Genomic DNA, 25,299 nt, shown 5'->3' with positions numbered 1-25,299 from the left:
TGCATTGTGAACAATACATGGTGAGCTGTCTTTTTTTTTTTTTTGTTTATTGATTGACAACAAGAACACTGACAGGAAAAAATGGAGCACCACAAAGTAATTAATGCAGAGTAATGAAATTTAGGGAATACTTTTGTGTGGGTAACATTGCAGGATCCCAGATTAATGTAAGTGCGAGATAAGCCATTGGAAATGTGAAATGCTGGTACATTAACAACTGGTGGAACTACCAGAATGTTCAATGCAAGCATGCAAACATGCACTTATTGTTTTGTACAGATGCTGGATGTCAGTTTGTGAGCTGAAGTCCCATGTCTGTTGCACTTGGTCTGTTAATATAGGGATAATTAATGCCGTTTGTGGATGGCACTGGAGCTGTTGTCCAATGTCCCATATGTGCTCGAATAGAGACAGATCTGGTGGTCAAGCAGGCCAAGGCAACATGTTCTTTCTGTAGAACATGTTGGGTTACAGCAGTGGTATGTGAGTGAGTGTTATTCTGTATTTACTTACAGATTTGCAGATAGGGTGCGTGAGATAGCCATGAGAGTGCTCCTTTTGTCACATGAAATTGCACTTTGGACCATAACTCCAGGTATAAGTTAAATGTGTCTCGCACACAGACGAGATGGTTGCAAGCCCTCAGTTGGCCTTCTTACAACCAACACAGTGCCATCACTAGCACTGAGGCAGGCCAACTTTTATCAGAAAACACAACAGACCTTTACACTGCCTGCCAATGAGCTCTTGCTTGACATCACTAGAGTTGCAGGTGGTGGTGGCTCTGGATCAGTGGAATGCATGCTGCAGAACATCTGACTCAGAGCTATCCTTGAAGTAACCAATTTATAACAGTTTGTCGTGTCACTGTGATTTCAACTACTGCTCAGATTGCCGCTGCAGTATGATGCGCCAGAGCCATACACTGAACATGATGGTGTTCCCTCTTGGTAGTACCATGTGACTGTCATGTGCCTGGTCTTCTAGTGACCATACAGTCTTGTGGCCACCACTGCCAGCAATCACGTGCAGTGGCTACATTCCTGCCATGTCTTTCTGCAGTATCACGGAACGAACATCCACCTTCTCATAACCCTATTACAAGACTTCATTCAAACTCAGTGAGATGTTAATAATTGTGCCTCTGTTGCCATAAAAGGTATTCTTGACTGACTTCAACTCAATGCAGCCAATCTCAAAGGTAACTAACACTCACAACCATTACAGTGTGTATTTAAAGCAAATTTGATTTGTGTCCTCATTATGACACTGCTAGCGACACTCTTAGTGTAACTGTTGTGAAATTTGAATAGACATGATCTTTCAGATGAAACATACCTATCAACTTTTGCTCAACTTGTCTGTGGTGTTGTAATTCTTTTTTCCATCAGTGTATAATAACTGTTTCCAAAATATTACATGCTTTTTTGTGAAATCTGTCATCCTGTCATGACCTGTAAATTGTCTATTGTCGTTTGAATTTATTATAATTGATGTGTTACAAAATGTTAGTTTTACACACAGACTCCCTTTTCATCTAAAAAGAATGGTTCATACTGTGGAAATAATAAGATGCTCATTTTTATTAATGCTAATTTATTACATTTTGTCTTTCCAATGAGAGGGTATCTAGGGTGACCATTATGGGAAAATGTTTTAACGCAGTTTGTTCCAGTGATACTTTTTTTTAATTTCCAGCAATATACAGAAGTACCACAGACTCCTTTACATACTGGTAGAATGCTGCGAGAAGGGGAAGATATCTGGCCAGAAGTTCAAGAAGAAATGACACGCTCATTAGCAACTATGAGAGTTGACTATGACCAGGTTCACATAAAAAATTTAGATAATTCGAACAACCCTCTTCTCAATAAACGTCGTAAACGTGTTGCAGGAGATGCTGGTGGTATTCACCAGCAATAATTTTGAACAGTGTCTGAAATATTTGCTATATTGAATGGTGCTGTTAACAAAGTGAAGTGTGCCACAATAGAACATTGATGAGGGGTTATATAAGACTCTGTACTGGGCTTAGTTTTGTGGTAAAGTGATTTGTGAAACTGTATGTGTGTCTGTGTGTGTTAAGTTTTTTGGCATTTCATAGGGGAGTATTAACTTTGAGTAACAGAAAGTGCAGAGTTTGGTAGTACAAATTCTTACATCTGAGCTAAAAATACAGTGAAAACGAGAGTTTTGTATGGGTTGTATGATACTGTTTCTATACAGTAAATCATTGATAATTTTTTGACAGTGTGCTTAATCTCCTCTTTGAACTGTTGGCATATTTTAGCTACTTAATTTTTCAAAACAGTATTTATGCACTTACGTTCAGCTGTGAATTTCATTTACTTTAGTTTTGTAAGAAAATCTCGGTATACTTCCATGCAGATCTTAAGATCAACACGTCAGCCAAAGGAAGAGTTTGCCTGTATCGACAAATATTTCTATGGTTGGATTGACATGTTTCAATTCTTAGCTATGTAAATATGACCCCATAAATGAATACACACTGACTTGAGTTCTTGATCATCAGTATTTGTTGTACCAGAATTGGAGATAACTTAAGCAATATGAAGTGATGAGGTTCGCATTTGGGTGGTAGCGATATCATTCTTAGGAAACTGAGTGCTGTGCATTTTGATGTATAATCTGTGTGTGTTTTGTAACACTTTCGTGCCTTAAAAAAGCCAGTTAAAAGAAAATTTAGGCTCATGCCATGGAGCTGCGTACCTATGGCTATATACAGATAGTTCTTAGGAAAAAATATGTGCAGAAGATTTGTAAATGAAACAGGTAGTATCAGAAAATAGAAGAAACAATTAAAAGTGCATTTTGTCCTGCTCAAAGTAATATTTCACTTGTTTATTTTCATTTGTAAGTGCTTTAGAACATGGTTCTCTCCCATTGATACTGGAGAGTTGATTGTGTTGTTAAAAACAATTTTCAGTAGATTGCAGACAAGACATCAACCGGTTAACTGACAACATATTACTGCTGCATTGTGTAGACAAAAATGTGTAGATGAATAAAACCTGTATGCACCACTTGTGTATGATAAATGCTGATTTTTGTATTTTTGTCGGAAATTAGTATTATGAAGTATTTGTATTATTTTGAAATGACACACATTACTAAATCTGAAAAGTGATCATATTATAAGCAATCCAGAATAGAAAATATTTGACTGCAGAAGCCATGTGCAAAAATTTGGCTCACATTTAATAAATGTATCATGTATAAGATGCTGTGTAATATTTGTCAATACAAACAAGCAAGTTGATTGTTGAAGTCTCTGTGACCATTTTTTAATACATTTAAATGTTTTTAGTATCTTCAGTATTACTTTTAAAAATTGTTGTTATGAATTATGTTTGGTAATTCTAGCCCATATTTTATTAAGTTTGCAGAGAAATCTAGAGAATAAGGCTTAAAATATCTTTCCTCCCAATCCCTACTCCCCCCCCCCTCCCTCCCCAAAACAAACACACACACACACACACACACACACACACACACACACACACACACACACACGACACTGGAAAGAGTTTAATGTGGTGTATTACCCAACCATGATATTATTGCACTTGGCCTCCAGTGGCTGTTATTGGAAACGCAGTAATATTATAGTAAACAAATACGGAGATGACTAAGGAAAACATCACACTAGCAATGCTTTCAGGTCAGTTGTGCATATGCTATGAAATGGTTTAGTGTCTAGTCATGAGATATTGTAACTAGTGCAGTGCGGTGTTGTCCATAATCATGGGAGTGGAAAACAGGATGTTGTCGTGAATGTCGACACATTCAGGTGAAAAAGAGCTTATATTAAAAGTTGTGCAATTTTGCCAGGAAGAAAAAAAAGCAGAATCGGGTTGTGAAGATTTAAGAAATGGAAGAAACTGAAGAAAAAGTCAAAACTTCTACAAAACAAAGGTATTCTAGGAAGTAGTTTCTCAAGATGACTTTGATAAAACACGTATTAGAATACAATTTTTGGAGCATTATGAGCAGAAGATGAAAATTGTAATGTTAAGAAAGCTGCTTATATTTTGAAAAACTGAGATAAATTTTCTGGGGACGAGGGAAACATTTCCAGAAAGTTTGAGAGATGGGATGTATCTTCAAAAAATACAAAAATAACAGAACCCTCCTGATACAATATTCTGACATTTTTGCAAAGAGTGTGAAATACTTGAGGGCAATTAGAAATGATGAAAAGGGGACAAATCAACTAATGGTATTCACAAACGAAGTGTGAGTGTATATGCATTATACCATGAAAAAGTGCTGACAGTCTGAAGTAGTTCTGAGTGCAATGGCTAACAGTAGTGTGGCCCAAAGAACTATTGTTGTCCACACTGGAGGTGGAATGGATTTCATATCAGTGTGGCCCAAAGAACTATTGTTGTCCACACTGGAGGTGGAATGGATTTCATATAGAGAGCAGTAAATTTATTATTAGAAATCTAAATCCCAAGATTATCACAATGATATGGAGTAATTATCACAATGATATGGAGTAATTATCACAAATAGTTACAAGAGACATTGATGATTTCTAACACCGTACCTGGTAGGAGTATTGTTGTTGTTGATAACACTGTATTATTATGTTCAGTCAAATAAAGCTCTCGGTACTACAACTCACATGATTGAATGGCTCATTCACAATAACATTAGTTTTCAACTGAGCTTAACAAGAAATGAGCTTGTAGAAATTGTGCATTATAATAATCCAAAGCCTGTTTTCAAAGCAGATACAGTTTTAAAGCATGAGCAATACACAGTTCTGAAACTGCTCCTATCCTACGACTGTGATTTGAACACTACAGAGCTAATCTGAAATACAGGGAAATGACAAATAGCAGGAAAAAATGTTTCTTCAATTAATGAAATTACGCTGACACAAATAACCAGAGTCTGTATCTAAGATTACCCAACATAATTGAGTTAAAGCTTGCAAACATGTAAAAGGAATTGAAACGGAGTACAGGCACAGAGATGGGTTAATGGAAGAAGCAATAGAGAGGATAATAATCAATGATGGTGTGGAGAGTGAACATGAATATGCAGTACATGAAGGTGACAGTGATATGGCAACTGACAATAAATGAAGTTGGGATAGATTCCAGTAAAGCTGATGCAGCAGATGAAGAACTTAGCATGTACTCCTTGTGTGATTGACCACCCACTTCATAACTTTATAATCACCAGGGGTAGTGCAGTTAACATGGTATAACTGTAGTTGTATTGTCCTTCCTGCCCTTGGCAACCCTTACATGGTGATTACGATAAGCTGACCAAAGCACCTTCTTTCTCAGGTGCAATAGTATTGTTGTTCACTAATAATTTTCAGGAGCTTTTCAGTCACAAAACATACAGTACACTCAATTCAGCCAGTTCAGCAAATATTTGGTGATATAAAATTTTAGACTTCAGTCCTATTAATAGAGCCAACATAGGGATGCTGATTTCTCTTAATACATGAACCAATGAACTATAAAGAAATGAAATTCAAGAGTCGGGCATGGTAATAAGGCAGAATTCAGGAGGACAGATGTGAAAATAAATTTGGGGACTGAAATAAGAAAACTTACACGGAGACTAGATTTGAAATGACCAATAGACATGTAGAGGTGAGACATGTAGAGGTGAGACAGGTTAAACAGAAGAAAGATGGGAAAATAAAACAACTGAGAATTAGAAAGTTACAGGCTTAAAAATTAAGATTCAAAAAAGTTATTTGAGTGTAGGATGGATTGGAGGGTACTTGCATATTTGGAGATGATTGTGTTGATTTGAAAATGATCCATGTGGTTGAAATAGTACATTCACTCCGTACATAGTCATAATTATTTCTTGTGACTTTTATCATAATGGATGTTTATTAGCTGGTTACACAGCAGCTTTCTATGATGACTGCACCTGGGATGTCAATAAGAGACTCCTTTGACAGGATGGAATACAAAGAATTAACAAGTGACAGCTGTCATTTATACTGCTCACTGGAAAACTTCAGAAGATGAAAGGATATAAAAGTGGAATATTTTGACTGAACTATGTATGTCTTTCAGTACCAAGAATGGGGTTTTGATTATGAGGCAGATGCTCAGGCAAGTGTATAACAGGTTCTGATCTGCCTCAAAAAGAATACCCTGGTATACCAAAATAGCAATCCTTGGAAAGCCTTAAGCTCATGAGACTCTTATAAATACAAATGTGGTCAAGACAGCTCAAATTTACTGTAACTGAAATGGGACATAGCATTAATAACAAACATTTTTCAGGCTCTTCACACTGTCGCAGGTATGAATCCTGTCGGAAGGACCACTGGTTCGTCTTTTCTACTTTGCACCAATTTGTCATCTTTTACTTGCAGTTGTAGCTTTTTCTGTAATTGTTTCTAAAAAATAATGATGAAACTCTGTTATTGAATGTCAAGTGGAGGCATAATCAAGGAAGGAGAAAATGTGAAAAAATAATAGGTTCTGAAAATTCCCATTACGTATTGGTGAATACATTAGCTGTCTTACAGAGCTAGAATCATCAAAGTGCATTTTTTAAGATGTTGGTGAATCTGCTTTATGGCAAGTATAAACAGCAGATAGAATTGCAACACGGATCTGTTGTTGGTGCACTGCCTTCGTCCTCAGTCCGCAAATGCATTTTAGTCGAAAGTTTACATACAGCATCTCCTGTCCATTTCATGATCAGCTACTAAATAATACCAAAAACTAACTCCCAAGATATGATCTATAGGTAGCATATTTATCTGACATTGTCCCATTTGTCAACACTGTATCACAACTACTCTTACTAAATAATCGGTTATGGAGACCTTTAATGTGATATGTGTTAGCTTCACTACATACTTAATGTTTTTCATTTCCAATGATGACATTCACACAGTGTCTATAAGCAAGGAGCAGATTTCTGGCATTGAGGAATTAAATGAGTGGTAAAATGTTCTGACTTTTTTTTTTTTTTTTTTTTTGGAGACTTGGTAAGTATGTGGAAAAGTGTCATGTGTTTCTGTTGCTACGAAGTGTACTGTGGCAGTCAATTTAAGTTACATGGCCCACTATAATAATACGTAATTTACTTTTTGATGGCCTCTCTCATATATGTTCTGGGCTGGCTCCAACTCAAAGCTGAAAACATGCAAAAACTTTTCTCCAAAGAATTATGAGTAGTTAATTTGCTTGTGTTTGCATGTGTGTCTGAAAGAAACAAACATTGTTGATGGCTCAAAGTGGAAATTAATTCACTAATTGTGAATTCCTTGACGTAAAGTGTATGGGTATAGATCTTCCACTCAATAGTGACATGTGAAAATTTGTGCTGAAATGGGTAGCAGATGAATACCTAATACAGCTGATGCCAAGGAATTTGCAGCCAGTGACTTAATTTTAGAGATATTTCATACAGCTGCAGATCGTCAGACATGTAGGTGAGTATTCAAAACCTAGGTGGGCACAAGATGAAAATAACATTGGTCTTGATTCCTTGTTGTCTCATTCTCCCAAGTAATGCTGCAAATGTTAGGTAATGAATTTAGCGGACTAAGATGTAAGGATGTTAGTGTGACACTGGAGATTTGGGTCGGCCACTCTGGGGAGTGCGCATAGGTAGCCACTCGTGATAATTGGCAAATCCAGTTTCGAGTCCCTGTCTGTCACAAATTTTTATATGTTGTTATTGGGTAGTAGATCTATACCTCATACAGCTGATGTCAAGGAATTTTAAGTCAGTGAATTAATTTCGAAATAATTTGTATGTTTGGCATACTTACAAATAATACCTTACTTATTATAAAAATATTGAGTAGAGTTAAGGGAAAATCAAATATTATTGCTGAAAACCTTATTATTAAACTACTTTATCTTTCTCAAGATATCTTAATTTTATGCCCAGTGAAAGCTAGAAAATAAAATTTACGTATAAACTTTAAAACACATTCTTTTATATCAAGTATTTTTATTGAAGCACAACCAGCAGTTTTTCATACAGGTACTTTTGTGCATTAGCATGAAAGCTACTCCCTCTTTCCACAAAATAAATTATCTATAGTTTTTAGATCTTTAAATCAGAACAGTCTTCTGGAGATTTTTTATCCATATTATTATTATTATTACTTTGCCCAACTTTATTTCTGGGCAGATTAATAGCCCAGTATCTTGAATTTGCTCTGACGCACTCAGATGCATAAAAAACTTTTCACCCTCTCACCGTGACGTTTAGTGCTGTGGGCAGGGCAGGTAAGGTGGTGATATTACTGTTTGATTACATATTGTAAATTGATTTTTGGTGTCACACTTCATTTCAAATTTTGTAATACAATGTTGTGTTAACATGTTCCACAGGCACAATGGAGTTACATAAGCAGTACCAGATATTTCTTATCATGCATATAGTTGCAGACATTTCTTATCATGCATATAGTTCAAGCACATCATTGAAAAACAAATGAGAAAAATGCTGACATAAGATTGCCATGACAATCATAAATCTGCAGCTTCAAGAAGTGGAAGCACTTCCCTCTTCTGACGACGTTCGCATTTTGGACAAGGCTTCGATGCATTAAGGCATCCTCCATGGAAAACAGCATGGCAGGCTGGACACTGGAACAATTTTCAATTTTATATAAATACTATACAGTACTCAAGGACACTGATGCTTGCTTTTTAAATATACATGTTAGATCTACATATATACTGTCATTTCCTTTCCTGTTCTACTTTCAAATAGAGTGACGGAAAAATGACTGTCTGTGTGCCTCCATATGAGCCCTAATTTTTTATCTTCATGGCTCTTTGGCCAAATGTATGTCACCAGTAATAGAATTGTTCTGCAGTCAGCTACAAATGTGGGTTCCCTAAATATTCTCAACAGTGTTTCATGAAAAGAATGGCACCTACCCACCATACCCAACAGGGATTCCCATTTGAATCCACAAAGCATCTCTCTAACATTCATGTGTTGATCAAACCTGTTGGTAACAAAACCAGTGGCACGTTTCTAAATTGTTTTGATGTCAGACCTGGAGGGGATCCCATAGCATCCTTAGTCGCCATTCCATTTCCTTTCACTTTCCAATGTTACACCTAGGTATTTCACTGACCAGTCTGTGTCAAGCAGCACATCACTAACACTGTTTCTTCTACTCATTTACAATAGCATACATTTTTCTGCAATTCATCAAGCCAAATAAAAATTCTGTCCAAGTCATCCTCTAACCATTTACAGCATCATGAGTGAATAGTCACAGATTGCTGCTCACCCTATCAGTCATATCATTTATGTATATAGTGAATAAGAATGGTCATATCACATTTCTCTGGGGAACTTCTGATAGTACCCATGTCTCCTGACACTTGTCATTGAAGACAGAGTGCGCCCGCGCCCCCCCCCCCCCCCCCCCCCACACACACACACACACACCTCGCTTTTGTGCAATTATTACTTTCTAAGTGATGAGTTACCCCAGAACATTATTCCATAAGACATTATTGAGTGGAAATGTATGAAGAGCATATCGATACATACACCCAAAAATTTGGAGCATTTTATCCTATTTACTTAACACATTGTGACAAAGAAAGCTGGGACCTCTTTTCTTCCTCTCTTGTTTTGCCATCTGCCTCCTCAAATTCATTTTTGACTAATTACCATTAACATTCATGAGTATAATCTGCATTTTCATAAGAGAAAGGTTGGCCCTCAGCCTTAAAGAATATAGCACCAGATCTAATTCTGTGCTTAGTTTTGCGTACGTCATCAATTACCTAATTTATTTTGACGATTTGTAGTTAATATATTTTGTTACAGGGTGAAATCAGTAACTGTGTCGCAACTTAGATACTATTGTTGACTTACAAACAAATATAAATTCTGTACTAATTATAAACATTTGGAAGAAGAAATACTAGAATTCTTTAAGTATTTATTTGGCTCTATTTGAAAACACGTTAGCAAAGCCAGCCCTTATTTAATTTCAAAAATAATTACCAGGTTTGTCAAAAGCATTGTTTGCATAACTATATCTGTTAAATTCATTATTTAAACAAATAGTTTGGCCTAAACTTTGTGGTAGAAGTAACTGTCCAAAATAAGTATTTTTTTTCTACATATTCAGTACCTATTATTGTGTGGATATATAAAGGCCCGATTTTTCGGACGGGAAGCCTGTATCAATTTAGAGTAACAACAATGCGTCAACTGAATAGTGGAATTAGTGTAACACCAACAGGCCGTGTGTTAAATTACAGTGTCAGTATTATCCTGAAAAAACTGAACTGTGTGGTTAGGTTTTTTACTGCTGACAGATGTTCAACAGCAAAATATTGTAGCAGTTTGCTGATGTTTGCCTGGACGCCATTAATGAGGCTTATCTAAATTTATCCATAGTTAACTGGTCATGTGTCTGTTACATTGGGGCCTTGTGAACAGTGAGAGTAAAGAACTGTGATACACAACTGTGCAACTGTCAGCTACATCATTTGAAGGGCTTATCTCAATAGTGGTACAAGTCCATTTTGAGATACAGGGTCCTAAAGTTAAATGAGCACTGAAAAACCTGCAGTTTAGACACCAGAAATATTCAAGTATATGGCTTCTTGCTAGAGATGAACCTTTGTTTCTGTTTGTTTGGATCATTAATTTCAGAAGTATTATAGGCAGAAAAGTGGAGGTAATGGACATTGAAATAAGCCCTTCATTTATAGTAGTCAGTGTTGAACTTACACCCCCCCCCCCCCCCCCCTCCCTTTCCCGCCCATCTCATTTTTTCAGCCAGTATAAAAATGCAATGTGTCGACACCGAGGACTATCAACGAAGGAAAATAAAGCAGGGGAACGTCACAACCTGCTCATGTGCTACATCAATTGTTGGTTTGATTCTCCCGTACAGAACTGAATATAATGTGTTTTCTCGAAATTAAGGGAGAGTCTATTTTCAGAGAACCACTTAATACTTCCCTGAAAAAACATCATTAACAATCTCTTCTGTTGCTTTCTCTCTGTAAAAAGTGCCAATTCTGCTTTTTGAATGTTCCAACATTGTTTGAATTATTCAGCACACCTTTTTGCATTCTGTTTAAGTATGATTCAAGCTGTCGGAGAGTAACATGATCTACACAAACAAACATCTTGGAAAAATCACAAAAAAAGCAATATTTTATTATTTAAGGTTTTTAATATTTGGCGAGTGAATTTTTAAACAGCATTCTCCATCAGGTAACTATTTTGGAATCCAAATTGTGATGTACTGCATAAGTTGTTTCTACTTAACACACTGACTGGTACATACTTAGTGATGGATATTTCACCACCAGGCTAGACCAGGCACATGGTATTAGGCGTATAGTTCTGCTGTGGTTGCTGGCGGCTGCATGGCTTGTCAACATGTTACATGTAGGAAAAACTTGCTGTGGCACTGATGCATTACATATATTACTGATGACATTTCTCACTAATCAGAACAATTTTTCTGAATTCTTTTTGAAATCCCAACAACATATGAGGCATAATTCTATTAATTTCTGTGAGGGCTGTTGGTGCTGCTTCTAGTTGCTTAAGGTTTTGTGGAATGGTATTTTAATATATTCTACTGCTTCTTCAACTTAACTGTTAATTGGATTTTTGTTGCATCGTTTAGGAAGTGGTTGTTAAAAGTATTTGCAAATTGTGAGTTGTTACACAGCATTGTCATTTAGTTTTCTTTTTATGATAGCTTGTACTCTGGCTGTCGTGTCTCCCATTTAGTTTTAATCTTATTATATGCATTATTTTTGTTTGGATGTGCATGCTACAGAACACTGTAATAACTTCCTTAAAAAATACTAAAATGTTTTTGTAGTATGACGTAACATCAGACCTGGATTTAATCTAGCCTTTACCTAAATTTCCCTTTTCTTCTTTCATGAGATTTTAATTTCCTCAGTTATCAATGAGTTACTTTTTAAATGGATTTTCTTGGTAACTTTTTAGGAAAGCTAGTTGCAAAACCTCAATTTTCAACCAGCAACACATCAATAATGAGCTTATGTTGAAAGGCATAAAACTTTTTCCATGTTTCACCATCTACATATGCTAAATTGTATACATAAATAGTTGCACACCACCTTGTACACTGTAGATTGTCTTCCTTAACTGAAATAATACAGCAGTTGCAGTACACAAATGATCATTTCACAACTATTTTGATTATTATGCATTATTTTGTTACCTCCCTAGACGAAAGATCATACTTAAGTCTGAGCTGGGTAATAAGATACAATATTACACCTGTTAGTTTGACGAGTTTATTTTTATATTTGATGGCGCTGTTTAGGTCAGTTGTTTTATACGTTCAATAATTTTTGTGAGAAAATTAAGTTTGCAAAACAAGAACAGGGAGTTAAATTTTCTGCATTTAAAATTCTACAGACAGAATTTAAAAAAAATAAACTTGAACATTTTTCCTAAACTGACTTACTCAGACATTATTTCAGCAGACTCTTTTCACCCACAGGCCCATAAAGTAGCTTCCACTGAGCACTAAATCACCCTTGACTACGCCATTATCTGCTGAATGTCAACAGAAAGAAATTAACTTGATCAATATAATTGTGAATAATAACAGCTATGATCCAGTTGTAGTCGACCTGGTCCTTGGTAATAAAATGGCTAAAAAAATTTCAATGCTTAATAATAAAAGCAAGAAAAAAGGGAAAAGCAAGAGGTTCATTTCTGTACCTTTTCTGGGTAACATGCTGTACAGGATTAGCCCCCACCTCACTAAAAAAAATATGGTTGTAAGGTCTCATTCTCCACCAATAATAGTTTAAAGAAAAATTTAGTGCAGATCTGTTTACCAACTCAGGTGTTTGCAAAATGTATGACATCTGCCTGAGATGATATATAGGAAAATCGGGAAGAGCAGTCAAAGTTAAGCATAAAGGGCACTTGCTGGGCAAGGGAGGTAATAACATATATTATTCCATGCACGCAGATCATTTGTTAAGTTCTGAACACTCCCAGAAAAAACTCGAAGAAATGGTAATTTTACATAAAGAAGAAAAAGGTTGTAAGTTAGATTTATTGGAGGAGCCCGAGATTTTTAAACATTTAGATAGTAGAGGTGGCTTTTATCCTGAACAAACAGCTGCGGGTTATAAGGAGAGGTCCACAGTGCTGCGATTTACTTTTGAAACTGATGTAGGTTAAGATCCCAGGTATCACACACATTGCAGCCATTCACCCTAGTGGGTTCTTGTTTGAGAGTAACTGATGAAAAAAAAAAAAAAAAATTAATTTTGCATGGTAGTCAACAGCATTAGAAAAGTAACATTTTATAGCATCCTTGTGTGGTATAACAACTTCACATGCATGAGGTTGTGGGATCAAATCTCATCAGATGCGCAAATCTCTCTCTCTCTCTCTCTCTCTCTCTCTCTCTCTCTCTCTCTCTCTTTAAAACTTCATCGAAATTACTTCATTATTTTTATTCAATTAATTTGTTTAAATGCAATTTTTTACTTCTATTCCTTTTTCACATTATTCTAATCATAGTATGAACTTTTTCAATGGTTTCATTGTTTCTTCATAGTCCTTTTCCAATCAGAATTTTTGTGAATATGAATTTAATTGTATTTATCTAGTATAATATGAAATTATTTGAAAATTCTGATCTATCAGTTAAAAAACAAAAGACTAAAGAATCTATTTGTGCAATGGTGTGAAAGATGTATTTTTGTTTCCAAATGTTGAAATTTGTTTTGCACCATAATCGTCAAACACACACTTATAATATAACCTAAATACCTACTGCACTATGGACAAAATAATGCAGATGAAAATTTAAATGAAAGACTGGTTAATAAGTAAAATGAAATTCAAGCAAAATGAGAAACAAATATAATGAACACAATAATGTGGACAAAAGAACAGGGTCATAAAACAAAGGAAATTAATCTGTAATTAATACACAAAATTAATGAAAACACATGAACAAAGATTTCAAGTGAAGAAAGAATGACAAGAAGGAAAATGAGAGCAACTGAAGACGATATTATTACAAAAATTATATGACGAAGAAATGGAATTAAAAAAATTACATTTAAACCAATTAATTGAATAAAAATGATAAGTCATTTCAATAGATTTAAAAATAAAAAAAAATTATGGACCTGATGAGATCAGTACATACAACCTCTTGCATGTGAAGATTTTATTCTATCCACGCAACTAAACTACAAAATACTGATCTATGCCCCCCCCCCCCCCCCCCCCCCCCCCCTCCCCTCCCTGAATTACTGGCAAATGAGGACCCACCAGGGAGATTGGCTGCAGTGTGTCTGATCTTAACCTACATCACCATACAGATGGTTTCAAAAAGTTGATTGCACTGCTGGTGATTTCACCTTGTTAGTAATAAGAATTCCCTTGATGGCTTCAAGCCCTTACTCATGGCCGCTTAATAACTGTTTACTGCCTGCATGTACTGTGTCAGTTTCCTCATACAGACTTCTTCACCTCACTTATACAGTACTATATATTTAGAGTACTGCTGAATTGTCACACCATAATGAAAGGCATCCAACATTCATAACTATTTTAAGATGTGCTGTGTCGAGTTTTTTTATTTCGAACCTATATAAAGCTTTTAATTGCTACATTTCATCTATCTGAAGCAACAGTCTTTGTCCCTAGAGAAGGAATATTTATCCATTGTGCCTGCAATTGTTCTAAGAAAGTTATGTTTTTATAGAATTCTCTTTTACAATGGGCTGGCCAGAGTGGCCGAGCTGTTCTAGGCGCTACAGTCTGGAGCCGCGTGACCGCTACGGTCGCAGGTTCGAATCCTGCCTCGGGCATGGATGTGTGTGATGTCCTTAGGTTATTTAGGTTTAATTAGTTCTAAGTTCTAGGCGACTGATGACCTCAGAAGTTAAGTCGCATAGTGCTCAGAGCCATTTTTTTTTCTTTTCTAATGAATTTTAAGACAAGGCTTTGTAAATAATTTTATTAGCAGCGTATAATATGTGAAATATTTCATGTTCTAGGTTGCACTGTTAAATGGAGGCTTAAGATATTTGTTAGTCACGCACTATTTTTGTCAGTTATTAGACATATGCTACTCAGCACATTTATTCATATGCAGATATGCACAATTTTTATCTATCAATTCATTTTATGTAAGCCACTCAGTGTGCTGATTTGCACATTGCTTGAGTGATACATAGTGCCCTCTACACGTAAGTTACCTTAACTTTAGTGCCCAGTGTGTCAGCCAGTTAACAAGTTTTATACATGAAGTACACACTTTTTTTACCTGATGACAATGACTTATTACTTTATGGTTTTTGAGGTGAACTTTGACTTGACAAATGCCAAACAACTTTATCCTAATGTAGATTTTCAACACATATGTAACAAGTGAGTGTGTACTCTTGGAATCTAGTAGTTTATCCTGCATCTGTTGTTTTTGTTTTGCTTTATCCTTTTGTAACCAATGTGTAATTTGTCGTCATTACAAATTTGTAGTACTGTCTCCTTCTGAAGAAAATAATTTTATAATTATCAAAACCTGGGTCAATGGTTCTAATAAACCCATGTTACGCAGGTGGTTGGCCAATTCTTTCATCCTTTCCAAGACTTGTATACATCATTTATGCGCTACTACACAACTAGTTTTTGACGTCAACAAACCAACTTTGGTTGCCTTGCAAAAGCAGGAAAGGCAATTCACAACATAAAATAGCCTCACTTAGCTCTATTAAACAGCATGCCTGAGGGTAACTGACAGCATGATAAGAAACAAATTAATCACAATGTCCAAAATAAGGTTAACTATGGATGACACTGAAAAAAGTTATGACAGTTACACTTTTAAATTCAAAGAACTACTGCAATAAAATTCCTAGCTCACCTCAAGTTTTAAAACTTGGATGAACTTAATTTTGGTTAGCCCACTGAAAATATTTTAAAACACATAGAGTGTAATCTATTGCAGTGTCTATTTGGCCTACTCACATAATAAGCTAAATATTATATCTACATTTACTGTCACTAAGAAAAAAATACTCTCTTCACAAATGTTGTCTGCAACAAGATTAAGAGCATTATCAAAACTATAGCATTTAGGAATTGTAAAATGAGAAATGCTGCAATTGTACCAAGCTGAATGTTTGACCAGGTAATATTTATAGCTTAGCAGTAATAGGAGTCAAATAGTTTACCATCTGCTGCTTCCAACTGTTAGATATGCTGTTTTTTGTTTCCATAATCACTGCTATCATTAGTGATTTAAAACATCTACTGTCCTTTCTGCTGCAGTAAAAAGTTCTACATTTTGCTGTCCGTATGCAAGCAAGAAATATGCCCAAGAACTTCATCCTGATATATATTATGAACTCTATTGCACCATTTGGAAAGGTATAAAATCAATATGGTCTAAAACTACATAATGAGTACATTACCAGAATAACTGCCACTAAAAGTGTGCCTAGCTACACTGATTAGCCAATAAGTTATGACTACCTACTTGGTCCATCTTTGGAACATGATACAACACTGAGTCTATGTGAAATGAATTCAAACAGTCCTTGGTAGTTTTCTGGAGGTATGTGGCACCAGATGTCTATGCACATGTCCACAATTCAAATAAATTATGGGCAAGTGGTTTGTGGGTGTGGAGTTGGTACCTGATGTGCTCCATCGAATTCAGATTAGGCTAATTTGGTTGTGGTAGATGTTATTATGGAAAAGGAAGAGGAGATAGAATACTGTGAGAAGATTTTGACAGATCTCTTAATGATCTAAGTTAAAACAGAGATACTGGAGCAAATGACATTCTTGGGAGAAAATACCACGTCAAAACTATTTCACCTGACATGCATTATACCTACCAATATCAATTCACTATAATGCTCCTCAAACTACTGTAAACAATTCTGGCTCTGTAACACAGACCATTACCCTGCTGAAAGATGCCATCCCCATTAAGGAAGGCATCAAGTATTTAGGGACACAGGAGGTTGGCAATAATGTTCACAGTTGTCATGGTGCCTTCGATTACTACTGCATGTCCCACAGAAACCCAGGTGAACGTCCCTTCCCCTCAATAGAATATTACTACCACACCACACTGCACTGCGATTAAGACCTCGTGATTCAACTGACAAGGCAACATGTTTCCATTGATCCATGGTCCAATCTCAATGATTCCATGCCCATTGCAATTGGAACTGATGTCACGTCAACATGGGAATACATAGTGAATGTCTGCTGCAGAGTGCCATCTGCAACATGAGCACTAAAGGGTGTAGTCTGAAACACTTGTGCCTGAACCAGCATTGTACTCTGTCCTGAACCAGCATTGCACTCTTGTCATCAGATCTGCTCCATTTTTGGCTTGTACCTTCGACATAGCTCTGTTCCACATACTTTCCTTACTGAACCACATGCCCAACATACCACAAACAAATTACTAGGTAGTTTGTCCCACAAAAAATACAATATTAAATGAATTAAAATAGCTTTTTGATGTACAACTGAGAGTGGGAGACAGCACCGTCATTACACAGTATACAGTGTGCTTGTGCTGCTGAATGTGTGTCTCATTAAATTATGGCTCCACATTACATCACTCTGAAATACAGTTATGATTAAAATTATAATCAAAGAAAAGATTTCAGTTTCAGGTGGTTGTATCATCTTAGGTTGGAACATTTCTACAGTAAAGTCACTGAACTTGCAGTTAGGAGGAGAAGGGTTCAAATAATTGTCTGGCCATCCATATTTAGGTTTTCCATGGTTTCCTGAATCTCTCAAGGTAACTGTCACAATGTTTCCTTTGGAAAAAAAAGTCCAATTTCTTGTTCCCAGAATAATACAATGTTAGCTTGTACTCCATCTGTAACGTTATTATTGTTGATGGAACATTAAACTCTGTTCTTCAGTTTTTTCCTTTGTTATGGGCAGATATTCTTGCATGTAAGGATCCTAACGTTTGCGACGAATACACAGTTAATACTGACTCTTTGAACATTACTGAACATAGTACAGAATAAAATCATGGATGTAGAAAATCTTTCTCCTTTTTAATTTTGTAATGGTGAAACAGATTCTGCGGAAGTTAAAAAAAAGGAGTAATTATATGAAACTATATTAAATGAAAAAAGCAAAAAATAGTGTAGAGTAATTATTGATGATGATGATGATTGGTTTGTGGGGCGCTCAACTGCACAGTTATCAGTGTCCATACAAATTCCCAATCGTTACTCTGTCCAATCTTGCAACATTCATGAATAATGATGAAATGATGAGGACAACACAAACACCCAGTCCCAAGGTGGAGAAAATCCCCACTCTAGCTGGGAATCTAACTCGTGACCATGTGACCCAGAGGCAGCAATGCTAGCCACTAGATCACAAGCTGCGGACACAGAGAAATTACTGTGACTGAGCAAGATAATGCATGGGTGTTAGAAAGAAGAAATTTAACGAGTAGTCCAGATACATAAGTGGAATACTAACAACAGGTGCCCTTCTGCATCACGAGCAAGTTAACAGTGGAACTGCTGGAAGTAGGTGATGACATCACTCACTGATCTAGAAGAGGTGAATGACTGTGTGTGAGGATAATATTTGGAAAAATATATCGCAGAAAACAACTGGACAATGTGCATTGAAAAAGATAATGAGACTTGTTCATCTTCCAACTGTGTTGAAGTGTCATTATGATTTTGTTGAATATTATGAGAGCAGCAGAAGTGGCATGTTGAGTAAGAAAAATGAATCTGAAATGATTTAAAACTGGTATTACCAATTTATTGGCAGGACAGCTTAAAAATATGTTCATAATTTTCTTTCTATGTTCAATGTTCCACAATTCTGCTGGGTTAAAACGTAATTAATAAAGTGTTAAAAATGAGCAGCATTTAATAACAAAAATAACATTTATCATAGCCATTATATATTTTCTATTGGTCTGATACATGAGCAGTAAAAGATATTGTTTGAGAAAGAATAGTTACTGATCCAGGGGAAATCTGAATTTTCTATACAGGGTGTGCAGGAGGAATGCTCATTATTCAGAGATATGATAGGAATGATTATTTGAAGCAAAAACGTCTACTACACATGGGCTCTAAAATGACTACCTTAAGAGCTATGAGCACTTCTTCAACTTTGATACTGTGAAACAAATATCTTCTGCTACAAGCTCTTTGCTTTCTATATTTTGGGAGGAGGTAGTATGGACCGACACAAGAAAATATTGTCTGGCAAACATGGGCTCTAACATGCATCCCTGAAGATTTATGATCACTTGTTCAGTAGATGAGACGTGTTTCAGAATAGTGAAGATGTACATGTGCTTGTAGCTCTTCAGGTATGGACAGTAGAGCATGTGTTTACAGGAATTTTTTTTCTTGTTCTGGTCCATACTCTCAAAATATAGAATGCAAAGAACTTACAGCAGCATAAGTTATTTGTTTCACAGTATCAAAGTTGAAGAAGTGCACATAGCTCTTAAGATATGCATTTTATATCTCATGTTTACTAGACCTTCTTGCTTTGAGTGATTGTTCTTGGCTTATCCTTGAATACTGACCTTTCCTCCTGGGATGCCCTCTATATGATGCTACACTCCTGGAAATGGAAAAAAAGAACACATTAACACCGGTGTGTCAGACCCACCATACTTGCTCCGGACACTGCGAGAGGGCTGTACAAGCAATGATCACACGCACGGCACAGCGGACACACCAGGAACCGCGGTGTTGGCCGTCAAATGGCGCTAGCTGCGCAGCATTTGTGCACCGCCGCCGTCAGTGTCAGCCAGTTTGCCGTGGCATATGGAGCTCCATCGCAGTCTTTAACACTGGTAGCATGCCGCGACAGCGTGGACGTGAACCGTATGTGCAGTTGACGGACTTTGAGCGAGGGCGTATAGTGGGCATGCGGGAGGCCGGGTGGACGTACCGCCGAATTGCTCAACACGTGCGGCGTGAGGTCTCCACAGTACATCGATGTTGTCGCCAGTGGTCGGCGGAAGGTGCACAAGCCCGTCGCCCTGGGACCGGACCGCAGCGACGCACGGATGCACGCCAAGACCGTAGGATCCTACGCAGTGCCGTAGGGGACCGCACCGCCACTTCCCAGCAAATAAGGAACACTGTTGCTCCTGGGGTATCGGCGAGGACCATTCGCAACCGTCTCCATGAAGCTGGGCTACGGTCCCGCACACCGTTAGGCCGTCTTCCGCTCACGCCCCAATATCGTGCAGCCCGCCTCCAGTGGTGTTGCGACAGGCGTGAATGGAGGGACGAATGGAGACGTGTTGTCTTCAGCGATGAGAGTCGCTTCTGCCTTGGTGCCAATGATGGTCGTATGCGTGTTTGGCGCCGTGCAGGTGAGCGCCACAATCAGGACTGCATACGACCGAGGCACACAGGGCCAACATCCAAACCGTCATCGAACCCATCGTTCTACCATTCCTAGACCGGCAAGGGAACTTGCTGTTCCAACAGGACAATGCACGTCCGCATGTATCCCGTGCCACCCAATGTGCTCTAGATGGTGTAAGTCAACTACCCTCGCCAGCAAGATCTCCGGATCTCTCCCCCATTGAGCATGTTTGGGACTGGATGAAGTGTCGTCTCACGCGGTCTGCACGTCCAGCACGAACGCTGGTCCAACTGAGGCGCCAGGTGGAAATGGCATGGCAAGACATTCCACAGTACTACATCCAGCATCTCTACGATCGTCTCCATGGGAGAATAGCAGCCTCCATTGCTGTGAAAGGTGGATATACACTGTACTAGTGCCGACATTGTGCATGCTCTGTTGCCTGTGTCTATGTGCCTGTGGTTCTGTCAGTGTGATCATGTGATGTATCTGACCCCAGGAATGTGTCAATAAAGTTTCCCCTTCCTGGGACAATGAATTCACGGTGTTCTTATTTCAATTTCCAGGAGTGTATATGGTGAAGAATACCAAACAACTGTGATGAAATGAAGTGGAAGATCCTTTAAAGCCAAGTAATTTCATTGCTGATACTATTAAAAATGTGTTGGTTTCATGAGTGACTGTTGCTATTATTGATAGAAGAACTTCTTCCCAAAATGATCTACAGATGTATGGTGCACATAAAATAACCTGCACTACAGTGATTGTATCATCCAGTATTAGTGAAACATGGTACATGAAGACCACATTACTATTTACCACCCTATTTCCTTATAAGAAAAAAATAGTAGCTTATGTGTTATAGGAGATTGTTTACCATTCTGAGTCCTTGCAAATTTCTGAGGACTTAATGAAGTCAGCATCTTTCTTAATAGATCAAGGTTTGAACACACATACAGTACTTCCTTGTACTCTCCATTATCTCAGCACTTTGCTCAAACATACTTTTAAATCAGAGTTTTCACAATCATAGCCAAAACTAACTTGTGTGTGAGAGAATATAAAGTTATGTTAAGTACTAGTGGAATGCTGTAAGAGGCTAGCCTTTCAAAGAGACTCACAAAATCACTCAAACAAAGAGGTTGAAATCTGTTGGAATACTTTGCTAGACATGCTGCTTTCAGTACCTGATGCACTGATTGAGATTAAGGAGTACCTCCCACAAAAGGAGTTAAGTAGACTTCAGAACATAGATGAGCAGATCCTAAATGAGCTTATCCTGTTTTTCAAGCCATTCAAAGAAACTAATAATGATCTAGAATGAGAAAACTATCCAACTCTCCATTTTGTACTTCTCTGGTGGAGTAAACTTCTGGATAATCACTTGAGTCCTAATGAATTAGACAGTGATGTTAAGTCAATACTTAAATTAAGATGCAAATATTACATAGATGGATGGAATGATGAGATTAAACTGCACTTGTACTACAATAGCGCAACACTTTTGTGTTCACCACATTGTGAACTTTTGATGTTGAGCATTGAAGACAGAGGTAATGTTTTCAAAAAAGATGGTGTTCTTTGTGTAAATATTTTTCAGGTGAGTGAACAACACTATTACTCTAAGAATTTGGAACATGATTATGAGGGAAAGTGATCAATGTTCTTTCTAGTTGCTTGTGGTTCACACGTAAGTACACTAGGCCTATCAATACCGCAACATCCACTGAAGTTCCAGATGTATGTGAGAAATTTGGACCATGTGAACAAACACCTCGAAGTACCGTTGTACCTTTCAATCGCTGCTATTGAAGCGGATGCAGGGTCAGAAACTGATATTCTTGGGTAGTGGAAGGAAAATGAAATGGCAGTACCTTCTCTAGCCTGTTTATTGCATATTCTGGCATCAAGTGGATCTAGTGAGAGAAATGTCAGTAATGTAGGTTTAGTTGTTACTGAGCATCACAGTCAACTGGGCCGCAATGTCATGGATGACATTTTATTGGTTCAGAGCCACAATGACTTAGTAAATGCTTGTGACTTAGGTCAATTGATATTGATACTACTCACATATTAATGAAATATCATAAGGGGCAGTCAAATGAATATGAGACAGATGGAAAAAGTATTTCAAAAGTAATCACCATAACGGTTAATACATTTATCCCACAGTGATACAAGACAGTCAATACCTTCATGGAAAATTATTTGCTGCTGCCTACAGAACCATGATTGAAGGCTTGTATGCAACTTTTTGTCCAAAGTACATTGACAGGTACAAATGTCTTTCTTCAGTATGAGGATGTGTAAAGGCTTCTGAGAGAAACTCTTGCAGTATACTTGAAACCACCTTGGCAACATGCAGGCAGGAATTATCCTGCAACAGAATGATGCCACCCATAAACATTCCTGGGCTTTTGGGTTTGATGGTGCACTTCAGTTTGTTTTTTTTTTTCAAAGTGTCCATGTACCGCAGTGCAGTAATTGTGCGCCGTGTTATAGAAAGTCAATGGGCAAGCAGGCCTTTGCACTCAAAGAAAAAGGTCATGAATTTTTTTTCACAGAGCTGGCGTACCTGTTGCTTCGATTATGCTGCAGAAGTTTTGTTGGGAAACCCTTTCACATTCTCCATACAGACAAAACCTCCCCCCTTGTGATTCCCGTATTTTTTGAGCCCTGAAGAAAGACAATCGTGGCCATTGATTTGCTTCAAGTGAAGAGATGATTGCCTCAGCACAATAATGGTTCCCTAAGCAACCACAAACATTTTTCCATACAGACATTGGCTGTCTTGTCTAGTTGGATAAGCCTATTAACAGTTGTGGTGATCAATTTTGAAATAATAGGCAGTATACTTACTTTTATCCCATCTGTCTCTTTTTCATTTGACTGCCCCTAATATGATACAATACTATTTAAATTTAATGAGCATTTCCAACAATCTCCTTGATATGCCTAGGTGGGGGACCATTGTCTCTCAGGAATTTCTTAAAGTTATGATAACCGGCGAAAAAGAGTTGTTTCATCACTCATAAGCATCATCAAATGATGTCAGGCTGGTTTTTAATAAACACAGCTACAAACAGGCATGTTAAGGCAGTCTCCATTTCAAGGTACAATGTTCTGCACAACATTAATGGAATGAGACTACTAATAAGTCAAGTACATCACTATGTGAATTATTTTTGCTATGGTAACTTACATTTATAGGATAATAGCAAGTTGTGTAGTGTGTCATTTGTTTCTGTAACTTGTTTGAAGATGCTGTAAATTTATGGCTGGACAACTTGTCTGGCACAATGGTAATAAATAATAGCACAAACCTTCCTCGTAAATCAGCCTATCTATTAAAAAGGCATCAAAATCCCTTCAGTAGTTTCTGAGATTAGCCTTCATATACAGACAAAAAAATGCGGTGGGTGATTTCAGTACATGGTACATATCAATTCAGGCAGGCTAGGAAAAGGTCTAACCTTCATTGTCTCAGATGTTATTGAATTTGGCATATGTTAAAATGAAGGACTAAGTAAGGAACACGTATTTTTTGTTTTCTCAAAAAAAATTTCTGCTCCGAGATAAAGAAGAGGCGAATTTTGGAAAAAAAATAAATTAAAATGCCATATGTCTGGAACAGTTCTAGATATTTTGTTGGTTTTGTTTTATTTGAAACATAATTGCTTTATGATTACAAAGAAATCCTCCATTTGGACTTAATTGTCAAAGTTCTACTATATCATTTTGAATTTTTTTATAATTTATGTTTTTTTTTTTCTTTTCAAAAATGCCAACCCAGAAAATTCTGATTTTTTTACTGTTGATTAGTACCACATAGTTCTACATTCCCGGAAAAAGAGGGCTTCCACTTTTAGGTTGAACATGTTTCATAAATGATTCAAATTTTTGCCATACATAAAGCCTGTTTTATTGTCACATAACAGGTTCATGAAAATCAAAACGTAGTCTTATTTAACATAATTTTAGTTTTGAAAGATAAGTGAGAGACTCATTTTTCAAGCATTTTAAATGGTTCCAAAATGTATGTGAAAGGTCCAAGGACTTAAAGTTGCCAATTTATACAACTTCTGTGCACTCTGTTTTGTACTGAAATTAGCCAGTCAATGAACTAAAAATGTGTTCCACTGCTTCAATATCTTCCTTTGATATATAATGATGCCTTTCTGTTGAATCAAATGGAGCACTTACAATCTTCTAAACATTGTGAACAGGAAGTGAGCACTGATGGCATTGTTGCTGTTCTTCAGCTGGAAACCTATCTCCAGCAGCTGATCCATGTGGTAGCATAAAGTTCACTACAGTTTTTATTTAACTCATAACTGGTGTCTATAACCTCTGCAATCCACCAATCACAGTCATATTCTTCTTTCTTGCTCTTTAAAGTATGTGCAATATGAGTTCACCCATCACTTTGAGTCCAAAAATGTATCTTCTGAATTCCTTTCATATGGGAAGATTATGTTTTGTAGCATGGTGCTTCAGCAGGCCTCGTACACCATCACAAGGCCCTTTTCCGTGACCAGTAGCACTGTATACCCAGTCAGTTGGCACAAGCGACTTACTCAATTCAAACAGCTGGTAGCGATTTTTAAAATCAGAAATGATTATGATCTTCTCTGCCTCTGTTTGCAGTTGAAGAACTATGTGCATTGCTAGCAAACATGTACTGAGTCATGTCCTGTTTCATCATTTATAACTGCGACACTTGTGGTCTTGTTTTGAAAATATTTCACTCCTGTAAAAAATGATACCTGGTCATTACTCCAATGATACCCTTGTACTTCTTGTGGGAGAGTTACAGACCAGTTCTCAGCAAAATCACAGTGAAGCACTAAACATAGTTCTTCAGCCTGTGCACACCCTTTCTCTTCTGCAATGTGTTGTTAT

At 37.1% G+C, this 25,299-nt stretch overlaps 2 protein-coding genes across 4 annotated transcripts in view; one reads left to right on the top strand and one right to left on the bottom strand.

Annotated features, from left to right (window-relative positions):
* LOC126299382 (MAP kinase-activated protein kinase 2-like) overlaps positions 1 to 3,288 on the top strand; it is a 94,329-nt gene extending 91,041 nt beyond the window's left edge. For all 3 annotated transcript variants that reach the window (XM_049991249.1, XM_049991250.1, XM_049991251.1), the window contains one exon: positions 1,699 to 3,288. In XM_049991249.1, coding sequence (XP_049847206.1) covers positions 1,699 to 1,923 — 225 coding nt within the window. In that variant the 3' untranslated portion in view covers positions 1,924 to 3,288. The remainder of the gene's footprint in view (positions 1 to 1,698) is intronic.
* Positions 3,289 to 8,300: 5,012 nt separating this feature from the next.
* The window catches only part of LOC126299381 (run domain Beclin-1-interacting and cysteine-rich domain-containing protein), a 134,962-nt gene continuing 117,963 nt past the window's right edge, over positions 8,301 to 25,299 (bottom strand). The window contains exon 8 of the mRNA XM_049991246.1: positions 8,301 to 8,624. Within this exon, the coding sequence (XP_049847203.1) occupies positions 8,505 to 8,624 (120 nt within the window). The 3' untranslated portion in view covers positions 8,301 to 8,504. The remainder of the gene's footprint in view (positions 8,625 to 25,299) is intronic.

This window comes from Schistocerca gregaria, chromosome X (assembly GCF_023897955.1).
Source record: "Schistocerca gregaria isolate iqSchGreg1 chromosome X, iqSchGreg1.2, whole genome shotgun sequence".
Classification (NCBI taxonomy): Eukaryota; Metazoa; Arthropoda; class Insecta; order Orthoptera; family Acrididae; genus Schistocerca; species Schistocerca gregaria.
The sequence above is the reverse complement of the archived record's forward strand: the minus strand, read 5'-3'. Positions and strand labels throughout refer to the sequence as shown.